This window comes from Carcharhinus amblyrhynchos, chromosome 16 (genome assembly GCF_965287045.1).
Source record: "Carcharhinus amblyrhynchos chromosome 16, sCarAmb.v2.hapA, whole genome shotgun sequence".
Lineage (NCBI taxonomy): Eukaryota > Metazoa > Chordata > Chondrichthyes > Carcharhiniformes > Carcharhinidae > Carcharhinus > Carcharhinus amblyrhynchos.
Window position 1 is genome coordinate 21,619,855 of NC_137339.1, and position 19,306 is coordinate 21,639,160.

Consider the following 19,306-nt stretch of genomic DNA (forward strand, 5'->3'; position numbering starts at 1 on the left):
CACTGGTCACTGGCCTCCAGCCCGAAAAGGTCCCCTCCACAACTACCCTCTGTCTCCTATTGCCCAGCCAGTTCTCAATCCACCTAGCTACCTGACCTCGTATCCCATGCGCCTTAACCTTTTCTACCAGCCTACCATGAGGGACTTCGTCAAACGCCTTACTGAAATCCATATAGATGACATCAACAGCTCTCCCATCGTCAACCGTTTTTGTCACCTCCTCAAAGAATTCCACCAGATTCATAAGGCAAGACCTCCCTCTAACAAAGCCATGTTGCGTATCCCTAATCAGATCACAACGCTCCAAATGCTCATACATCCTACCCCTAAGTATTTTTTCCATTAATTTCCCTACCACCGATGTCAAACTCACCGGTCTATAATTTCCAGGGTTATCCCTACTACCTTTTTTAAACAGCGGTACCACATTTGCTACCCTCCAGTCTTCTGGGACCTCACCTGTGTCCAAAGAAGAGACAAAGATTTGCGCCAGAGGCCCAGCAATTTCATCTTTCACCTCCCTAAGCAGCCTGGGATAAATACCATCAGGCCCCGGAGCTTTATCCGTCCTTACGCTACCTAAAAGCCCTAGCACTTCCTCCCTCGTAATGGCTATTTCCTGCAACTGATCCTCAGCTCCCTCCAAGAGACTGCACGATTCCGACTCCCTCTCCCTCGTGAATACCGACGCAAAGTATTCATTCAGGAGCTCCCCCATTCCCTCCAACTCAATACATAACTCCCCACTTTTGTCCCTAAGAGGACCAATTTTCCCTCTAAAGGAAGAATGTGCAGGGTTACAGGGAGAAGGCAGGGTAATGGTTCTAAGTGAATAGCTCATTGGGAGAGTCGGTGCAGACTCGATGAGTCAATTGGCCTCCTTCTGCTATGTTTTGATTCTGATGTTCCATAAAATTTCAAATGTCACTATTTTATGCCTCCAGGCTCTATGTTACACTTAAAAATTTAAATTTTTTAAAAAATTATTTAATCTAAAAATTAATTATTATTAAATTAATTTAATTTATTTTAACAAGCTCAATTTGTGAAGCTTAGTATTGCATTTCTGAACAGTTTATGTTCATTTGTTTTTCCTTTAATACTCTTTTCTACTAAGAAAGGATATATTTGCCATAGAGGAAGTACAGCACAGGTTACTCAGCTGATACTGAGACTGTCCTATGAGGAGAGATTGAACATAATAAGAACATAAGAACATAAGAAATAGGAGCAGGAGTAGGCCATCTAGCCCTTCGAGCCTGCCCCGCCATTCAATAAGATCATGGCTGATCTGTTGTGGCTCAGTTCCACTTTCCCGCCCTCTCCCCATAACCCTTAATCCCCTCTCTTATCAAGAACCCATCAACCCGCTTCTTAAAAATATTTAGCGAGGCAGCCTCCACCACTTCAACGGGCAGAGAATTCCAGAGATTCACCACCCTTTGAGTGAAGAAGTTCCTCCTCAACTCTGTTCTAAACCGCCTCCCCTTTATCTTGAGGCTGTGCCCCCTAGTCCTACTGTCTTTTTTGAGTGGGAAGAGTCTCTCCACCTCTATCCTATCCATCCCATTCATCATCTTATACGTCTCAATGAGATCTCCCCTCATTCTTCTAAACTCTAACGAGTACAAGCCTAGTTTATTCAGCCTCTCCTCATAGCTCAATCCCCTCAACTCCGGTATCAGCCTAGTAAACCTCCTCTGCACTCCCTCCAGGGCCAAAATATCCTTGCGCAGGTGCGGCGCCCAAAACTGCACACAGTACTCCAGCTGCGGCCTCACCAATGCCCCATACAGCTTGGTTTACCTGGACCTCTATTCATTAGGTAGAAAGGCGAGAGGAGATCTGATGGAAACATATAACATTCTAATAGGGCTGGAATGACCAGATGTAGAGAGAATGTTTTCCCTGATTGGAAAATCTTCCAACGAGGGGACAAAGTCTCAGAATATGGTGTAGACCATGGGCCTCCAAGCTACAGACCATGGGCCACATCTGGCCTGCAGCGGGCCACATCTGGATTGGAGGTTGGAAACCACTGGTGTAGACCATTTAGGACTGAGATGAGGAAAAAATTCTTCACTTAAAGGGAGTAAACCTGTAGAATTCTCTACTACAGAAGGTTGTGGAGGCCAAATCACTGAATGTATTCAGGAAAGAGATAGATGATTTTATAGATTTAAGTGGCATCAAGGGGTATGGAGAGAAAGCAGGAATATGGCATTGAGATCAAGTATCAGCAACGGTCATAAAGAATGGTGAGGCTGCAGACTGAAGGAATGGGGACCTCAAAGCCAAGATGCCAAAGACAAGAAAGGTTTTGCTGGGCAGGCTAAGGTCTGGGGGTTTCCAATGGCATTCCCTTAGCCAAAGGATCAGCCATGAAGGGGAACCCCTGATCCCTAACCAGGAAACAGTTCGGATACAAACATGGTTGTATCAATATGGGCGGCACAGCAGCACAGCTGCTTCACAGCTCCAGGGATCTGGGTTTGATTCCCGGCTCAGGTCACTGTCTGTGTGGAGTTTGCACATTCTCTTCGTGTCTCTACGGGTTTCCTCCGAGTGCTCCGGTTGCCTCCCACAGTCCAAAGATGTGCGGGTTAGGTTGATTGGCCATGCTAAAATTGCCCCTTAACGTCCTGAGATGTTTAGGTTAGAGGGATTAGCGGGTAAAATATGTAGGGATATGGGCATAAGGCCTGAGTGGGACTGAGTCTGTGGCAGACTCGATGGGCCGAAGGGCCTCTTTCTGCACTGTAGGATTCTATAAGATTCACCTAGCAGTCACCCCAGCTGGCAGTGGGTCCTGCTAATGCTAGAAATATTTGAGGTGGCGGATGGGATGCCAATCAAGTGGGCTGCTTTCTACCTAATGAATAGAGGTCCAGGTATAATAACCTTCTGATTGTTATTATACAGTTGAAGTCATCGAGGCAAGACTAGATATTCCATTACAGTGCTGACTCTAGATGATGGATAGGCTTGGGGGAGGCGGTCAGACGATGAATTGCTCACGGCAAAATACCCAGCCTCTGACATGCCCTTGTGTTTATTTGACTGGTCCAGTTGCATTTCTGGTCACTGGCAGCCCCCAAGATACTGATGGTGTGGGATCCAGCAAAGCTAATCCCACCAAATGTCAAGACAATAGAGTTAGACTTTCTTCTTTTATATCATGAAGAGAAAAATAATACATTCACCACCTTAAAGTTCCACATCAGTAGGAAATATTAGAATTTCTATCATATTCTTAAATAATTTATAAATTCAGCACAGATTTGGATGACACAGTGGTCAGCACTGCTGCCTCACAGCGCCAGGGACCCAGGTTCGATTCCTGGCTTGGGTCACTGTCTGTGTAGAGTGTGCACATTCTCCCCATGTCTGCATGGGTTTTCCCCATAGTCCAAAGATGTGCAAGTTAGATGAATTGGCCATGTTAAATTGCCCCGCAGTGTCAGGGGAATAAGCTAGGATAAATGCATGGGATTATGAGGATAGGGCCTGGGTGGGATTGCGGCCAATGCAGACTTAATGGGCCGAACGGTCTCCTTCTGCCCTGTAGGATTCTATGATATGAATTGAACATGGTACATTGCTCAACTTGACTAACTGAAAATAGAATGGAGGCAAATTTACAATCCATTAATCATTACACATCATTCTACCTGAGGGGATCAGAGTTCATCTTTGCATAACCCAGGGCTAAATTGGATAGTTTGCAAATACAAACACTGGATTGCAGTTAACCTACCTGCCCAACTTTGCAGGCAGCATCCCAACTTTATGCTGCCTACCTCAAGTGAACTATTGCTGCGGGCAGACACTGCTCCTGGCACTGTTCATTGATTGCTCAGTAAGAAGTCTGACAACACCAGGTTTAAGTCCAACTGATTTATTTGATAGTAAACTCACAAGCTTTCGGGGTTCCTCCCTTCTTCAGGTGACGAAGAGAGAAACCCTGAAAGCTCGTGAGTTTACTATCAAATAAATCAGTTGGACTTAAACCTGGCATTGTCAGACTTCTTACTGTGTTTATCCCAGTCCAACGCCGGCATCTCCACACCATTGATTGCACAGCAGGGAACTCAATATTGTAAAACCAATTAAAGGGGCAGTGCATTGTGGCTAGTGAAGTGAATCAGTCTGGGAAGCAAAGAAGAATATGAGTGTGAGCAGGCTCCAAAGTATTCAGCTGCTGCATTGGAAGCCTTGGTATAGAAGCAAAAGTAGGAGAAATGTCTCATAACCGTAAGGGACCCTACAGATACACGCTCAAAAGCAATGGGAGATCAATACCAGGAGTCATGCCCAAGGACTTGGATGCAGTCCTATAAAAAGTTCAATGGCCTACCTCATGTGGTCAAGTTCAACGAATGCATCTTCTGATACCATATCCTACCAACTACATCATTAGCCTCATACACACTGCTGAAATCATTACATCCCCTCACTCACCCAACCTCCATTATTCAGGACTCATACCTGCCACTCATTTGGTTCACCGCCAACTCCCAAGTTTAACACCGCTGCAAGCCTCATACACACATCTTGCAGCTTGTACACACTGCCAGCTATTCAACCATGGCAGCTACATCAGCCAAACAGATTGCAACACACCCACTAACACACTTCCCCCTCACTGGCAGAATATTGTGATACACAAGCAGACACAGGAGAAAGGTGGAGGAGTCAAGTGATTGAACCTATGATCCCTGGAGAGACCGTTAATGCTTAAAGAAAAATTCAAACACCTCATGATTAACTGAAAGAAATTACGCCACATTTTAAAACAAGTATAAATATTATTGCATATATATAAAAGATTATGAAACCAAGCACTCTAGGTTTACAATTATCTATGCTTTGAATGCAGCTTCGCTTTTATTCACTTCCGTTCCCCCACCACCCCCACCCTTCATCCCCAACAGTTCACTTATTTTATAAAAGTCTTGAAGGTTCAGTCAAATTTCTTGGGCCCAGCCCTCTGGAATTCATTTTAATTTTTCAGTGTTCCAGCTACTGCGTATTCTGAGATGTGAAATTTCATGGCGATAATTTCAGTAACATTTGGCTAAGCAAATCCTCCAATTTTCTTCAAAACTTCACGACTACAGGCTTTTCAACTTAAACTTCAGTGCATTCTCCAAGCGAGCTGTTTGTTTTCACTGCACATTACTGTGGATTTCGTCCCCTAGCTCCAAGCTAGTCACATCTTCCAGTCTCAATTTCCACAAAACTCACGAACAAGTGGTACGATGGAACAGTGGTTAGCACTACTGCCTCACTGTGCCAGGGACCTGGGTTCGATTCCCAGCTTGGGTCATTGTGTGGAGTCTGCACGTTCTCCGTGTGTCAGCTTGGGTTCCCTCTGGATGCTCCGGTTTCTTCCCACAGTACGAAAGACATGCTGATTAGGTGCACTGGCTATTGACAATGAATGTCAGGATGCCAATTTTAATAAGTTTAAATATAATTATCAGGCCTCTACCCAACGCACCCCCCCCCCCCTCCCAGGTTAGGTTGTCCATTCATACTTTCACAATGGCATGAGGGTTTTTATTTTTAATTTCTTGTATAGGGGTAACTCCCCCACCTCCAACAATTCCCTCTCCCTCCCATCCCAATCTTTAAAAATTAAAGTGGGTGGTGGACCGCCACCAGCCGTGATGTTGTGGGACTCGCCCCTATGTTTTATTTCGGCAATGAGCTGAATGACACAATGGGGGGCAGCTTCCTCACCACTGTTCCCACACACTGTGGCACTCTGCCCATTTTTGAGAAAAATTCCACCCAAAGGCACTGTTTCCATCACCTTTGCAGTAAGAGAGCTCTAAAGACTCGCAAACCTCCAAAAGAAAGAATTTCACCTCATCTCTATTTTAAATGGGTGACTCTTATTTTTAGAACAATGATTCCTAGTTTTAGATTCTCCAACAAGACGAAACAACCTCTCCACATCTGCCCTGTCACAATGCCTCAAGATCTTACACTTTTCAACCAAGTCACCTGTCACTCTTCTAAACTCTAACAGATACAAGTCTAGCCTGTCCAACCTTTCTCCATAAGACAACCAGCCCATTTCAGATATTAGTCTGGCAAACCTTCTCTGAGCCGCTTCCAACACATTGACATCTTTCCTTAAATAAAGGTGCACTGTCCTGGTCCTCCCATGCTGACACTATGGTTAAAAAGCTTACCGATGCCTCTACTTTCTCAGAAGACTAAGGAAATTTGACTTGTCAGCTACGACTCAACTTTTACCAATGCACCATAGAAAGCATTCTTTCTGGTTGCATCACAGCTTAGTATGGCTCCTGCTCTACAGGGAGCTACAAAAGGTCGCCAATGCAGCCCAATCCATCACGCAAACCAGCCTCCCATCCATTCACTCTGTCACACTTCCGACTGCCTCGGCAAAGCAGCCAGCATAATTGAAGACCCCACGCACTCCAGACATTCTCTTTTCCATCTTCTCCCTTTGGGAAGAAGATACATAAGTCTGAGGTCATGTAACAACTGACTTAAGAGCAGCTTCTTCCCTGCTACTGTCAGACTTCTGAATGGACTTACCTTTTATTAAGTTGATCTTTCTCTACACCCTAGCTATGATAGTAATACCACATTCTGCACTGTCTAGTTTCCTTCTCTATGAAGAATATGCTTTGTCTGCATAGTGCGCAAGAAACAATACTTTTCACTGTATGTTAATACATGTGACAATAATAAATCAAATCAAATTAGTACTCCAGATGTGGTGTCACTGATGCTCTGCTGTACCTGCATACTAGCCTTCTGTGATTCATGCACTGGGACACCCAGATCCCTCTGCACCTCAGAACTCTGCAATGTCTCACCATTTAGATAAGATGTCTTTTTATTCTTCTGGCAAAAATGGACAATTTCCCACATTATACCCCATCTGCCATATCTCTGCCCACTCACTTAACTTATCTATATCCTTCTGTAGCCTCCTTATATCCTCTTCACAACTTCCTTTCTGTTATTAGCATTGGAAATAATTCAACGCTATTTTTCTTATCATAAAGCTTTCATATTCTTGAAGGTTGCCCATGTTATTCTTTAAAGTTTAGTCATTTTTCTGTTCCTGCCCTGCCTGCCACGCCCATCACACTCATCCCCCACCTTTCCCTGACTTCACACCTGTTTAAAAGCAGGGTAATCTGACAATTCTGATGAAAGGTCAAACTGGAGCACTAACTCTGTTTTTCTCTTGATAAATGCTGCATGACCCGCTTTGTGTTAGCAACATTTTCAGTTTTTATTTCAGATTTTCACCATCTACAGTACTTTTGCCTTTAATTGCAGATAAGTATGAAACTAATTTTTAACCTCTCATAACAGGTAAGGTCATCCATTTCATTTTGTGAAACAAACCTGCAATCTAAATATTGGAAATATTTAATGTGTTCAGAAAATGTGGTTTATATTGGGAAAACTAGCCACAGACCACATGCAGTTAAATTAGTATAACAATACGTTTTTTTATCTCCAAGTCATGCGAGTTCATCCGTCCCATTTCATAGTCAACCTAGTTTATTCATCCCTCTCATATCATCCCTCTCCCATCTCTTCTTCCTATGTCATCCCAATCTCCCTTTGCATCCCTATGCCATTGCATTCCTAACCCCCATTCCATCCCACCCAGGCCCTCTTCCATCCCTGCCATCCCCTCCTCCCCATCTTATTTAATGGAAAAAAAATCGAATGGGTACTGATAAATAGAAGCACAAAGCAGATGACGACCACAAAATAATTTCATTATGCATTTTGCAAAAACCTGACTACAAGCTCCAAGCTAATGCTTTCCTAACCTCAAGCCCACAGCTTAAAACAAAGCGAGTTATTTTCTTCTGAGTATGTCAAACTTCATTACATGACAAACATACATCAAAATCCTTTCAAGTCCAGTCAAGGCAAAGCAGTCCCCTTGGGCAGCAGGGTCAGTGCCTTAAATTAACACTAATGTCACTCATTTTCTTTCAAGATTTCAACACAAAAAAAACCACAATAGTCATAATGTAGCAGCGTGCTTTGCAGTTATGAAGATGATGGTGCTCATAAACATAGCCATGTTCTACTTACATTCAATGACAAAGTGTAACGGGTTTATTTTAAAAACTAAAAATGAATTCATCTCACTCGGTCCTCAATCGGTTGGTTTTCCTTCAAATGTTTTGCTGTAAGGGATTTCTAAGCCTGCAAAGTATGCAGCTGCCTGAAGTCTGTGACAATTTTACAATGAAACTGTGTGTGTTGAATGAAGTCACAGCATTTTCTTCTAAACACATGACTACTACAGAGTGCGGTCAAAGTTATCGTAATTGTAAAAGCCCAGGATGCTTGTTTTACTATCAATAAACAGGTTAATATAACGGCAGTAAAACGTTATGTGTAAACTGGCTTTGTCAACAATATTTTTAGTTTGAAACCACAATTGTCTTTTTATCTACCCTGCCTTTTGCTACAAGAGATGGTCCCTTCCACCTGGTTACAAGAACAAAGGTTTTGTTTGAAAACACAATTTTTCTGGTAAGTGAAGCTTCAGGCAATTATTCTAATTTTAGTAGAAAATGGAGAGATCCCTACCAGAAAATACTGCGTATTTATAGCATTTTTCCTACCCAACTTAAGCATTTGCAGTTTTCTTCTTCTTTCTTTGTGTTGCATATTCTTAAGTACAAGTTATCTTTAAACAGATTACAACTCACATGCTGGACATTAAAACACAATCCTGATCTGAACATCTGTTAGTAATGTTTTGCTCTAATCGTTCTTTTGTGCAGGTACTTTATTGTGCTGTATAATCTCACAGCTCTATGATCAAGCAGACAGAGCAGGTGCTCCAATTCCAAATCTCAGTTAAGCTGCTCTTTTGCACAAGCAAAAGCCCACTCTTAATGGAGCTTTCCCAGAGAATCCACCATTTTTTCCTCAAGATCATTGGGTATAGTTCAATAAGTTCAAGGAATCTGCATCCTTAAGCCTAACCAACTTATCCTTTAATTATTATAACTTCATTCACCTTGCTTTTAACTGTTTTAACCCATTTCTCAGCAGGTGGGGCAGCATCTGTAAGGAGAGAAAAAAGCTGACATTTCAAGTCCAGATGACCCTTTGTCAAAGACCCACTCTTTGCTTTGCTTTGGCTTTACAGGATCACCTGGACTCGAAACATCAGCTCTTTTCTTTCCTTACAGATGCTGCCACACCTGCTGAGATTTTCCAATATTTTCTCAACTGTTATTCCTACTCCGGTCTTCCATTTCTCCCACAACTGAAGAGATTGTGGTACAACTTCAATAATTTAAAAGAGTCTTTAATTTTTTTATTTCCAACCACATTGATTCTGAATCTTCTTTTCTTGTGTACATCAGTTTTCGCTACAGCATGTATCCTCTCCACTAAAATCCCTCAATACGTATCACTCAAATTATTAGCATTGTGACTCTAAAATGTTTTTACGTCAATCTCAGAATATTTAAAGTGGATTTAAATAATCCCTCAAATATTATAAATAATTAGTCCAGGAGTCAGTTGCTACATTAAGGAGAGATGATATCTTGGAGGGGGCATCAAATGGAGCTTTGTGGTTACAACTTCAGAATAAAAAGTCACATTGTTAGAGGTTTATTATAGACCCCCAGATAGTTAGAGAAATATTGAGGAGCAAAGATGTGCTCAGTTTGTGGAGGCGTGTAAAAATAATAACAGTAGGTTTATTATATTAGATGATTTCAACTTTCCCAACATTAACTGGGAAAAAGTGTGTTAAGGGCTTGGAAGAAGTGCATTTCTTGAAATATATACAGGAGAACTTTTTAAATCAATATGTGGAGGGTTCAACAGAGAGGGAGCTGTGCTGGATCTGATTCTAGGGAGTGAAGCTGGACAGGTGGTTGAGGTGGTGGTGGGGGAGCATTTTAGTGATAGTGATCACAACATGGTACAATTTAAGCTTGTTATGGATAAGGAAATAGACAAATTACAAAAACAATTTTTGGATTGGGGGAGAATGTATTTTAGTAAACTAAGACAGGATCTGGCTAAGGTAGATTAGGAACAGCTGCTAATGGGAGAATCTACAGAGGAGCAGTGGGGAGATTCAAAAAGGAAATGAGGAGGTTGCAAGCCCAGCATGTTCCCTCTATGGTGATAGGTAGGAATAACAAGCCCAGAGGATCATAGATAACCAGAGATATTCAGGATACAATGAGAAGGAAAAGAAAGGCTTTTAAAAACTACAAGGGGAGCAAATCAGTGGAGACCTTAGGTGAGATATAAAAAGTGCAGGGTGGAGCTTAGGAAAGCAATTAGGAATGCAAAGGTGGGATATGAGAAAGCTCTAGCTGATAAAAATAGGGAAAATACCAAGATATTCTACAAGTATATCAATGAGAAGAGGATAACCAGGGGAAGAATACAGCCCATTAGGGACCAAGGGCGCAATATGTGGGCGAAGCCAGAGGACATTGGTAGAGCGCTACATGACTACTTCACATCCGTCTTCACCCAAGAGAATGAGAACAATGGTATGGAATTCAGGGAGAGATTGTGAGGTTCTTGAGAAAATTGGCATAGGGAAGGACATGCTATTGGAAGTGCTGGCAAACTTAAAAGTGGATAAATATCCAGGTCCAGATGAATTGTGCCCTTGGCTGCTGTGGAAGGCAAGGGAGGAGATAGCAGTGTCTCTGACCCAAATTTTCAATTCCCCTCCAGCCACGAGAAGGTGCCAGATGACTGGACAACAGCTAACGTGGTTCTGCTATTTAAGAAGGATTGTAGAGATAAACCAGGAAACTGCAGACCAGGGAGTCACACGTCAGTGGTAGGGAAATTATGAGATAAACTTTTGAATCAGAGCATCTACCTCCACTTGGAGAGGCAAAACTTGATCTGAGATGGTCACCATGGCCTCATCAGAGTGAGGTCATGCCTCGCAAATTTGATTGATTTTTGAGGCGGTGACGAGGTATGTCGACAAGGGTAGTGCAGTCAATGTAGTTTATGTGGATTTCAGCAAAGCCTCTGACAAGGTCCCACATGGAAGACTTGTAAAGAAGGTAAATTCACATGGGATACAGGGCAATTTGATAAAGTGGATTCAAAATTGGCTCCATTGTAGGAGGCTGAGGGTGATGACAGAACATAGAACATAGAACATTACAGCGCAGAACAGGCCCTTCGGCCCACAATGTTGCGCCGACCAGTTAAAAAACAATGACCCACTAGTCTAAACCAATCCCTTTTCGTCCATAAACCTATCCACGGATCTCTTAAACGCCCCCAAACTAGGCGCATTTACAACTGCAGCAGGCAGGGCATTTCAATCCCTCACCACCCTCTGGGTAAAGAACTTACCCCTGACATCCGTCCTATAACTATCCCCCCTTAATTTAAAGCCATGCCCCCTCGTGCTAGCTTTCTCCATCTGAGGAAAAAGGCTATCACTGTCCACCCTATCTAAACCTCTAATCATCTTATATGTTTCAATAAGATCCCCTCTTAGCCGCCTTCTTTCTAGCGAAAACAACCCCAAATCCCTCAGTCTCTCCTCATAGGACCTCCCCTCCATACCAGGCAACATCCTGGTAAACCTCCTCTGCACCCTCTCCAAAGCCTCCACATCCTTCCTGTAATGTGGGGACCAGAACTGCACACAGTACTCCAAGTGCGGCCGCACCAGAGTTGTGTACAGTTGCAACATGACGCTGCGACTCCTAAATTCAATCCCCCTACCAATAAACGCCAAGACACCGTATGCCTTCTTAACAACCTTATCTACTTGATTCCCAACTTTCAGGGATCTATGTACACATACACCTAGATCCCTCTGTTCATCCACACTATTCAAAGTCCTCCCGTTAGCCCTATACTCAACACATCTGTTATTCCTACCAAAGTGAATCACCTCACACTTCTCCGCATTAAACTCCATCCGCCACCTCTCGGCCCAGCTCTGCAACCTGTCTAAGTCTCCCTGCAAACTATGACACCCTTCCTCACAATCTACCTCACCTCCGACTTTGGTGTCATCAGCAAATTTACTAATCCACCCAACTATACCCTCATCCAGATCATTAATAAAAATTACAAACAGCGGTGGCCCCAAAACAGATCCCTGAGGCACACCACTCGTAACCGAACTCCATGACGAATATTTACCATCAACTACCACCCTCTGTCTCCTATCTGCTAGCCAATTCCTGATCCAATTTCCTAGATCACCCTCAATCCCATACATCTGCATTTTCTGCAGAAGCCTACCATGGTGAACCTTATCAAACGCCTTACTAAAATCCATATATACCACGTCAACTGCCTTACCCCCATCCACCTCTTTGGTCACTTTCTCAAAAAACTCAATAAGGTTAGTAAGGCACGACCTACCCGCTACAAAACCATGCTGACTATCTCCAATCAATTCATTACTCTCCAAATAACTATAAATCCTATCCCTAATAATTTTTTCTAAAACCTTGCCCACAACAGAAGTAAGACTCACTGGTCTATAATTCCCGGGGAAGTCTCTGTTCCCCTTCTTAAACAATGGGACAACATTTGCTATCCTCCAATCTTCCGGTACTATACCAGAGACCAACGACGACCTGAAGATCAGAGCCAGAGGCTCTGCAATCACCTCTCTTGCCTCCCAGAGAATCCTAGGGTAAATCCCATCCGGACCAGGGGACTTATCTATTTTCAAACCCTCTAGAATATCCAGCACATCCCCCTTATCAACTGCAATACTGTCTATTTTACACCCCTGCAACCCAGTGTCCTCCTCAGCTATATTCATGTCCCCCTGCATGAACACCGAAGAGAAACATTGGTTCAATGCCTCTCCAATCTCTTCCGGTTCCACACACAACTTCCCTCTACTGTCTGTAACTGGCCCTAATCTTGCCCTAACCAACCTTCTGTTCTTGACATACCTATAGAACGCCTTAGGATTCTCCTTAATCCTATCAGCCAAAGTCTTCTCATGTCCTCTTTTAGCCCTTCTTAACTCACTCTTCAACTCCCTCCTGGCCAATCTAAAGCTTTCTAATGCACCACCTGAGCCCTCAAGCCTCATCCGAACATAAGCCTCCTTTTTCTTTTTAACCAACGAATCAACTTTTTTAGTGCACCACGGAAGGCTGCTTTAGTGGCTGGAAGCCAGCATCCAGTGGCGTACCACAGAGATCTGTGTTGGGCCCCCTATTATTCATTACTGATGACTATGTGGAGGATTAAGTTTGCGGATGACACAAAGATTAGATGGGTTGTTAACAGTGATGATGTGGAGATGCCAGCATTGGACTGGGGTAAACACAGTAAGAAGTCTCACAACACCAGGTTAAAATCCAACAAGTCTATTTGATGGTAAACCCACAAGCTTTCGGAACGCTGTTCCTCCGTCAGGTGATTGGAAAGTTCTGATCAGAGAAGGGCATATAAAGGCACACACAGTTTACAGAATACTGATTAGAATGTGAGTCTTTACATTAATCTGCTAATCCACTCTTAGAGGTGCAGACAATGTGAGTGGAGATAGCATTAAGCGTGGGTAAAAGAGATGTGTATTGTCTCCAGACAAGACAGTAAGTGAGATGTTGCAAGTTCAGGCAAGTCATGGGGGTTACAGATAGTGTGACATGAACCCAAGATCCCAATTATGGCCTCAAAAGGGATCTTGGATTCATGTCACACTATCTGTAACCCCCATGACTTGCCTGAACTTGCAACATCTCACTTACTGTCCTGTCTGGAGACAATACACATCTCTTTAACCTATGCTTAATGCTATCTCCACTCACATTGTTAATAGCGAGGCAGAGTCTTGTGCTACAAGAAGATATAGACAGAACAGCAGATGGAATTTAATCCTGAAAAGTGTGAGGTGAGACACTTTGGAAGGAGTATTTTGACAAGGAAGTACTCAATGAATGGTTGGTCACTGGGAAGTTCTGTGGAACAAAGGGACCTTGGAGTGTTTGTCCACAGATCTCTGAAAGTGGAAGGGCATGTCAGTAGGGTGGTGAAAAAGGCATATGGGACACTTGCCTTTATCAGTCAAGACACAGATTACAAAAGCAGAGAAGTCATGTTGGAGTTGTATAGAACTTTAAGGCCACAGCTAGAGTATTGTGTGCAGTTCTGGTCACCACGTTATTGGAAGGATGTGATTGCACTGGAGGTGGTGCAGAGGAGATTCACCAGGATGTTGTCTGGGATGGAACATTTAAGCTATGAAGAGAGGTCACGTAGACTTGGTTTGTTTTCGTCGGAGCAGAGAAGACTTGAGGGGGTGACCTGATCGAGGTGTACAAAATTATGAGAAACATGGATAGAGTGGACGAGGAGCTGCTGTTCCCCTTAGTTGAAGGATCAGTCACAAGGGGACATAGGTTCAAGATGAGGGGCAGGGGGATGTGAAGAAAACCTTTTACCCAGAGGGTGGTGATGGTCTGGAATGCACTGCCTGGGAGAGGGGTACATAAGAACATAAGAAATAGGAGCAGGAGTGGATGCCTTGGTGGTTATTTTCCAGACGTCGCTGGATTCCGGGGAAGTGCCGGAAGATTGGAAAACGGCTAATGTTACGCCGTTGTTTAAGAAGGGTGCCAGGCAAAAGGCGGGGAATTATAGGCCTGTTAGTTTAACGTCTGTGGTAGGTAAAATGTTAGAATCCGTCATTAAGGAGGAAATTGCGAGGCATCTTGAAGGGAATTGCTTGATAGGGCAGACGCAACACGGTTTCATTAAAGGGAAGTCGTGTCTGACAAATTTACTGGAGTTCTATGAGGATGTGTCAAGGGCAGTGGATAGAGGAGAGCCGGTGGATGTGGTCTTTCTGGATTTTCAGAAGGCGTTTGACAAGGTACCTCACAAGAGGTTACTGCAGAAGGTCAGGGGACATGGAGTTGGGGGTAGGGTGTTAGCGTGGATAGAGGATTGGTTGTCAAATAGGAGGCACAGAGTGGGGGTCAATGGGTGCTATTCGGATTGGCGGTTGGTGACTAGTGGGGTGCCCCAGGGGTCGGTGCTGGGGCCTCAGTTATTTACCATTTATATAGATGATCTGGAGGAGGGAACCGAGTGTAGGGTGTCGAAATTTGCTGATGACACCAAGATTGGGGGAAAGGCAAATTGTGCGGAGGGTGTGGAGAGTCTGCAGAAGGATCTAGATAGGCTGGGCGAATGGGCCAGGAAATGGCAAATGGAATTTAATGTTGGCAAGTGTGAGGTGGTCCACTTTGGTAGGAAGAATGGTAGGAAGGACTATTACTTACGTGGCGAAAAACTGCAGCAGGCGACGGTGCAGAGGGACCTTGGGGTCCTTGTGTATGAGTCGCAAAAACCCAGCTTGCAGGTGCAGCAGGTGGTCAGGAAGGCTAATGGGATGCTGGCCTTCATAGCGAGGGGGATTGAATATAAAAGTAGGGAGGTCTTGCTGCAGCTGTATAGGGCATTGGTGAGGCCGCAGCTGGAGTACTGTGTGCAGTTTTGGGCGCCGCACCTGCGCAAGGATATTTTGGCCTTGGAGGGAGTGCAGAGGAGGTTTACTAGGCTGATACCGGAGTTGAGGGGGTTGAGCTATGAGGAGAGGCTGAATAAACTAGGCTTGTACTCGTTAGAGTTTAGAAGAATGAGGGGAGATCTCATTGAGACGTATAAGATGATGAATGGCATGGATAGGATAGAGGTGGAGAGACTCTTCCCGCTCAAAAAAGACAGTAGGACTAGGGGGCACAGCCTCAAGATAAAGGGGAGGCAGTTTAGAACGGAGTTGAGGAGGAACTTCTTCACTCAAAGGGTGGTGAATCTCTGGAATTCTCTGCCCGTTGAAGTGGTGGAGGCTGCCTCGCTAAATATTTTTAAGAAGCGGGTTGATGGGTTTTTGATAAGAGAGGGGATTAAGGGTTATGGGGAGAGGGCGGGAAAGTGGAACTGAGCCACAACAGATCAGCCATGATCTTATTGAATGGCGGGGCAGGCTTGAAGGGCTAGATGGCCTACTCCTGCTTTTATTTCTAATGTTCTTATGAGTAGGCCATCTAGCCCTTCGAGCCTGCCCCGCCATTCAATAAGATCATGGCTGATCTGTCGTGGCTCAGTTCCACATTCCCACCCTCTCCCCATAACCCTTAATCCCCTCGCTTATCAAAAACCCATCAACCCGCGTCTTAAAAATATTTAGCGAGGCAGCCTCCACCACTTCAACGGGCAGAGAATTCCAGAGATTCACCACCCTTTGAGTGAAGAAGTTCCTCCTCAACTCCATTCTAAACCGCCCCCCTTTATCTTGAGGCTGTGCCCCCTAGTCCTACTGTCCTTTCTGAGCGGGAAGAGTCTCTCCACCTCTATCCTATCCATCCCATTCACCATCTTATATGTCTCAATGAGATCTCCCCTCATTCTTCTAAACTCTAACGAGTACAAGCCTAGTTTATTCAGCCTCTCCTCATAGCTCAACCCCCTCAACTCCGGTATCAGCCTAGTAAACCTCCTCTGCAATCCCTCCAAGGCCAAAATATCCTTGCGTAAGTGCGGCGACCAAAACTGCACACAGTACTCCAGCTGCGGCCTCACCAATGCCCTATACAGCTGCAGCAAGACCTCCCTACTTTTATATTCAATCCCCCTCGCTATGAAGGCCAGCATCCCATTAGCCTTCCTGACCACCTGCTGCACCTGCAGGCTGGGTTTTTGCGACTCATGCACAAGGACCCCGAGGTCCCTCTGCACCATCACCTGTTGCAGTTTTTCGCCACATAAGTAATAGTCCTTCCTACCATTATTCCTGCCAAAGTGGACCACCTCACATCTTTCAAAAAGTAACTGGATGAGCACTTGGCACATCGTAACATCCAGGGCCAAGTGCTGGCAGATGGGATTAGGTGGGAGTTCAGGGGTTTCTAATGTGTTGGTGTGGACTTGAGGGCCAAAGGGTGTCTTCTGCTCTGTATGATCCCATGTAATATTTTATACTGTTTTTGTAGTTGCCCTGGTTTCTCTCATGTTTTGTACTAAGTCACTTAAGAATTCTCATTTTCAGCTAATGTTACAAAATTATATTCGACGGAATAAATGTTAAACACCAAATAGATGAAACAAAATTGAAGGTGTTTCATTCTCAAAAAGGATATCTGGGATATTTTTTTTTACAGCTATTCTTTCCTTTTGAAGCTGTATAAGAGATACAGTAGTTTCATTCACTGTTGGCAAAGGATAATTATCCACAAGCTGTATTTAAAAAAGGATCAGTCAGTTTTCAAAAGAGAGAAACAGTCAGAAGCTTAGAAAATGAAATCAACCAGGCACAATGTTTGGTGTACAAAATAAAAACTGCAACATTAAGGCTAACTGTCAATATTTTACAGAACATAACAACTGATTGCACAATTAATTCAGATTTAAATCAAATTTATGTATGTCTCCTAGCTCTTCAAGATTGTTTTGCAGAGTTGTTTGGAATGGACACACCAGATTGGTGATGTAATACCTCAGCCAAATGTTTCCCCCAAGTTTACTGTATCAGGCTAAAAGCTCTTACTGGCTTGCACAAAGAATTTATTATTTAAGTGAGCAATCTTTAAATATGTACAAAATAATTATGCCTAAATAATTAGCTTTATGATAACTGTTTGCCTCAATCTCACAATATTCAACATACCACATAAAAAATACAATTGCTTAATCCAAAAGAAGGATTTTGCCATTATTCTGGCTTCTCTTATTACTCTTGAACAATTCTGCTGTGTTACAAAGTTCAGTCGCCTATTCGCTGTCGAATCTTGAAAGTTCATGTTGGTTGGAACAATGGATTAAATCAAAGAGTTAAATCGTCGTTTTCAAGCTAGAGGGTTAAATGATGACAGGGACGTTAAGAGAAGGCTTGAACACTTCAAGACGATGGCATTTTAAAATGCCAAGAATACATTAATCGGCTGCTGTAAAACGAACGTTTTAAAGTCGATAGAAGTCAAATTTCAATTTGCATTCATTCGTCGGGTAAGATCTCCTCGGAAACGTCATTTTGCTGCCTTGGACGGATGTATGGTTACCTAGCAAAGATTCTTCACAAAGTGGCTACTACTTTGCAACTCAATGAAATAGGAAAGTCCAAACGTCCACGACGAGCTGGATTCAAATCTCAGTTTTTTAAACACGAACTGTATTATAATTAATACGGATTGCCTGGTCTTCTGACTTCCGTCCGAGACCCTCCTACTGGAGCTATTATTTGTGCCACAATATACTACTGCCACCTAACTGAGCCTTTGACTAATCCATGCTTGAACGCTACAACCAGCACCATCCCAGAGCGCAAAAATCCTCCAAAGGATCCATACAAGCAAAAGAAACATCAAGTCAATTTATGATCACTTAGCTTGTGTTGTTCCAAATGCAAGTACCAAAACGAAAATAAAGCAAGATCATTAAGAAAAATCAAACAAAACGAAGCAAACCAGCGGTTCAGCTCCTGAATGGTACTCACCGGAGAGAAAGAAATCAGTTGTAGACAAAGGGGGAATAACACCCTTTAACTGCACACCCAGGCAAACTGGCTTTATTGTTGTACAATGTGTCACACACACACACACACCGACAGTGACCGTCTGACTGCAACCAATTCTCCGCGATACAATTCAAACTCATCCAAGTAGCAGCACGGAAATGGCTTTGTAACAAAGGACTTAACTGCTGGCAAACTGAAGTGTCAAAAACTATAGAATGAAGCCTTGCTACAAAGTGTCACTAGCCATTGAAAGCGTGGGGGTTGTTTAAAAGCGGGATATTTTGTTGCATTTCAGAAGGAACGATCAGGGAAAATGCATGAAAAAAAGTTTTTCTTTCTTTTAAAGAAAACAATAACGCCCTGGCATTTTAAAAAAATCAGAGTCAGCAGAAATCAAAATGCACTACACACAAACAACTAATAATGCGAGGATTTATGCGGTATTTAGACTTACTGGCTGCGGCTCTGTGTGTGTGTGTGGCTGCCCGCTGCTCCCAGCCCCCAGTCCGCTGCCGATCCGCCTGCAGGGACTCGGATTCTGATCATTCGCCGCTCCACACGCCAGGCGTGACTTTTCGCGGGACTCGAAACCCTCCCACCGAAACTGCGCCTGCATTTACCAGCCAGCCCAATGCAGGGCCCGCACCGAGCTGACTAAGGGAAGGGGGAAAACCCAGTCTCCGTCCTTAAAAAAAAATAGCTGTGAATTAATTCGGGCCGGTCGCCAGTTCCGCTTTTGCTTTCTCTTTCTGTGCAGATCTTTCCCCCCCG

The 19,306-nt window shown here is 43.7% G+C and overlaps 1 protein-coding gene across 7 annotated transcripts in view; it reads right to left on the reverse strand.

Annotated features, from left to right (window-relative positions):
• Positions 1-19,118, reverse strand: part of dnmt3bb.1 (DNA (cytosine-5-)-methyltransferase 3 beta, duplicate b.1) — a 245,309-nt gene extending 226,191 nt beyond the window's left edge. For 6 of the 7 annotated variants that reach the window (XM_080204810.1, XM_080204812.1, XM_080204806.1 and 3 more), the window contains exon 1: positions 18,990-19,118. In XM_080204810.1, coding sequence (XP_080060936.1) covers positions 18,990-19,081 — 92 coding nt within the window. In that variant the 5' untranslated portion in view covers positions 19,082-19,118. The remainder of the gene's footprint in view (positions 1-18,989) is intronic. The other variant, XM_080204809.1, reaches the window with a different exon arrangement.
• Positions 19,119-19,306: the final 188 nt, after the last annotated feature.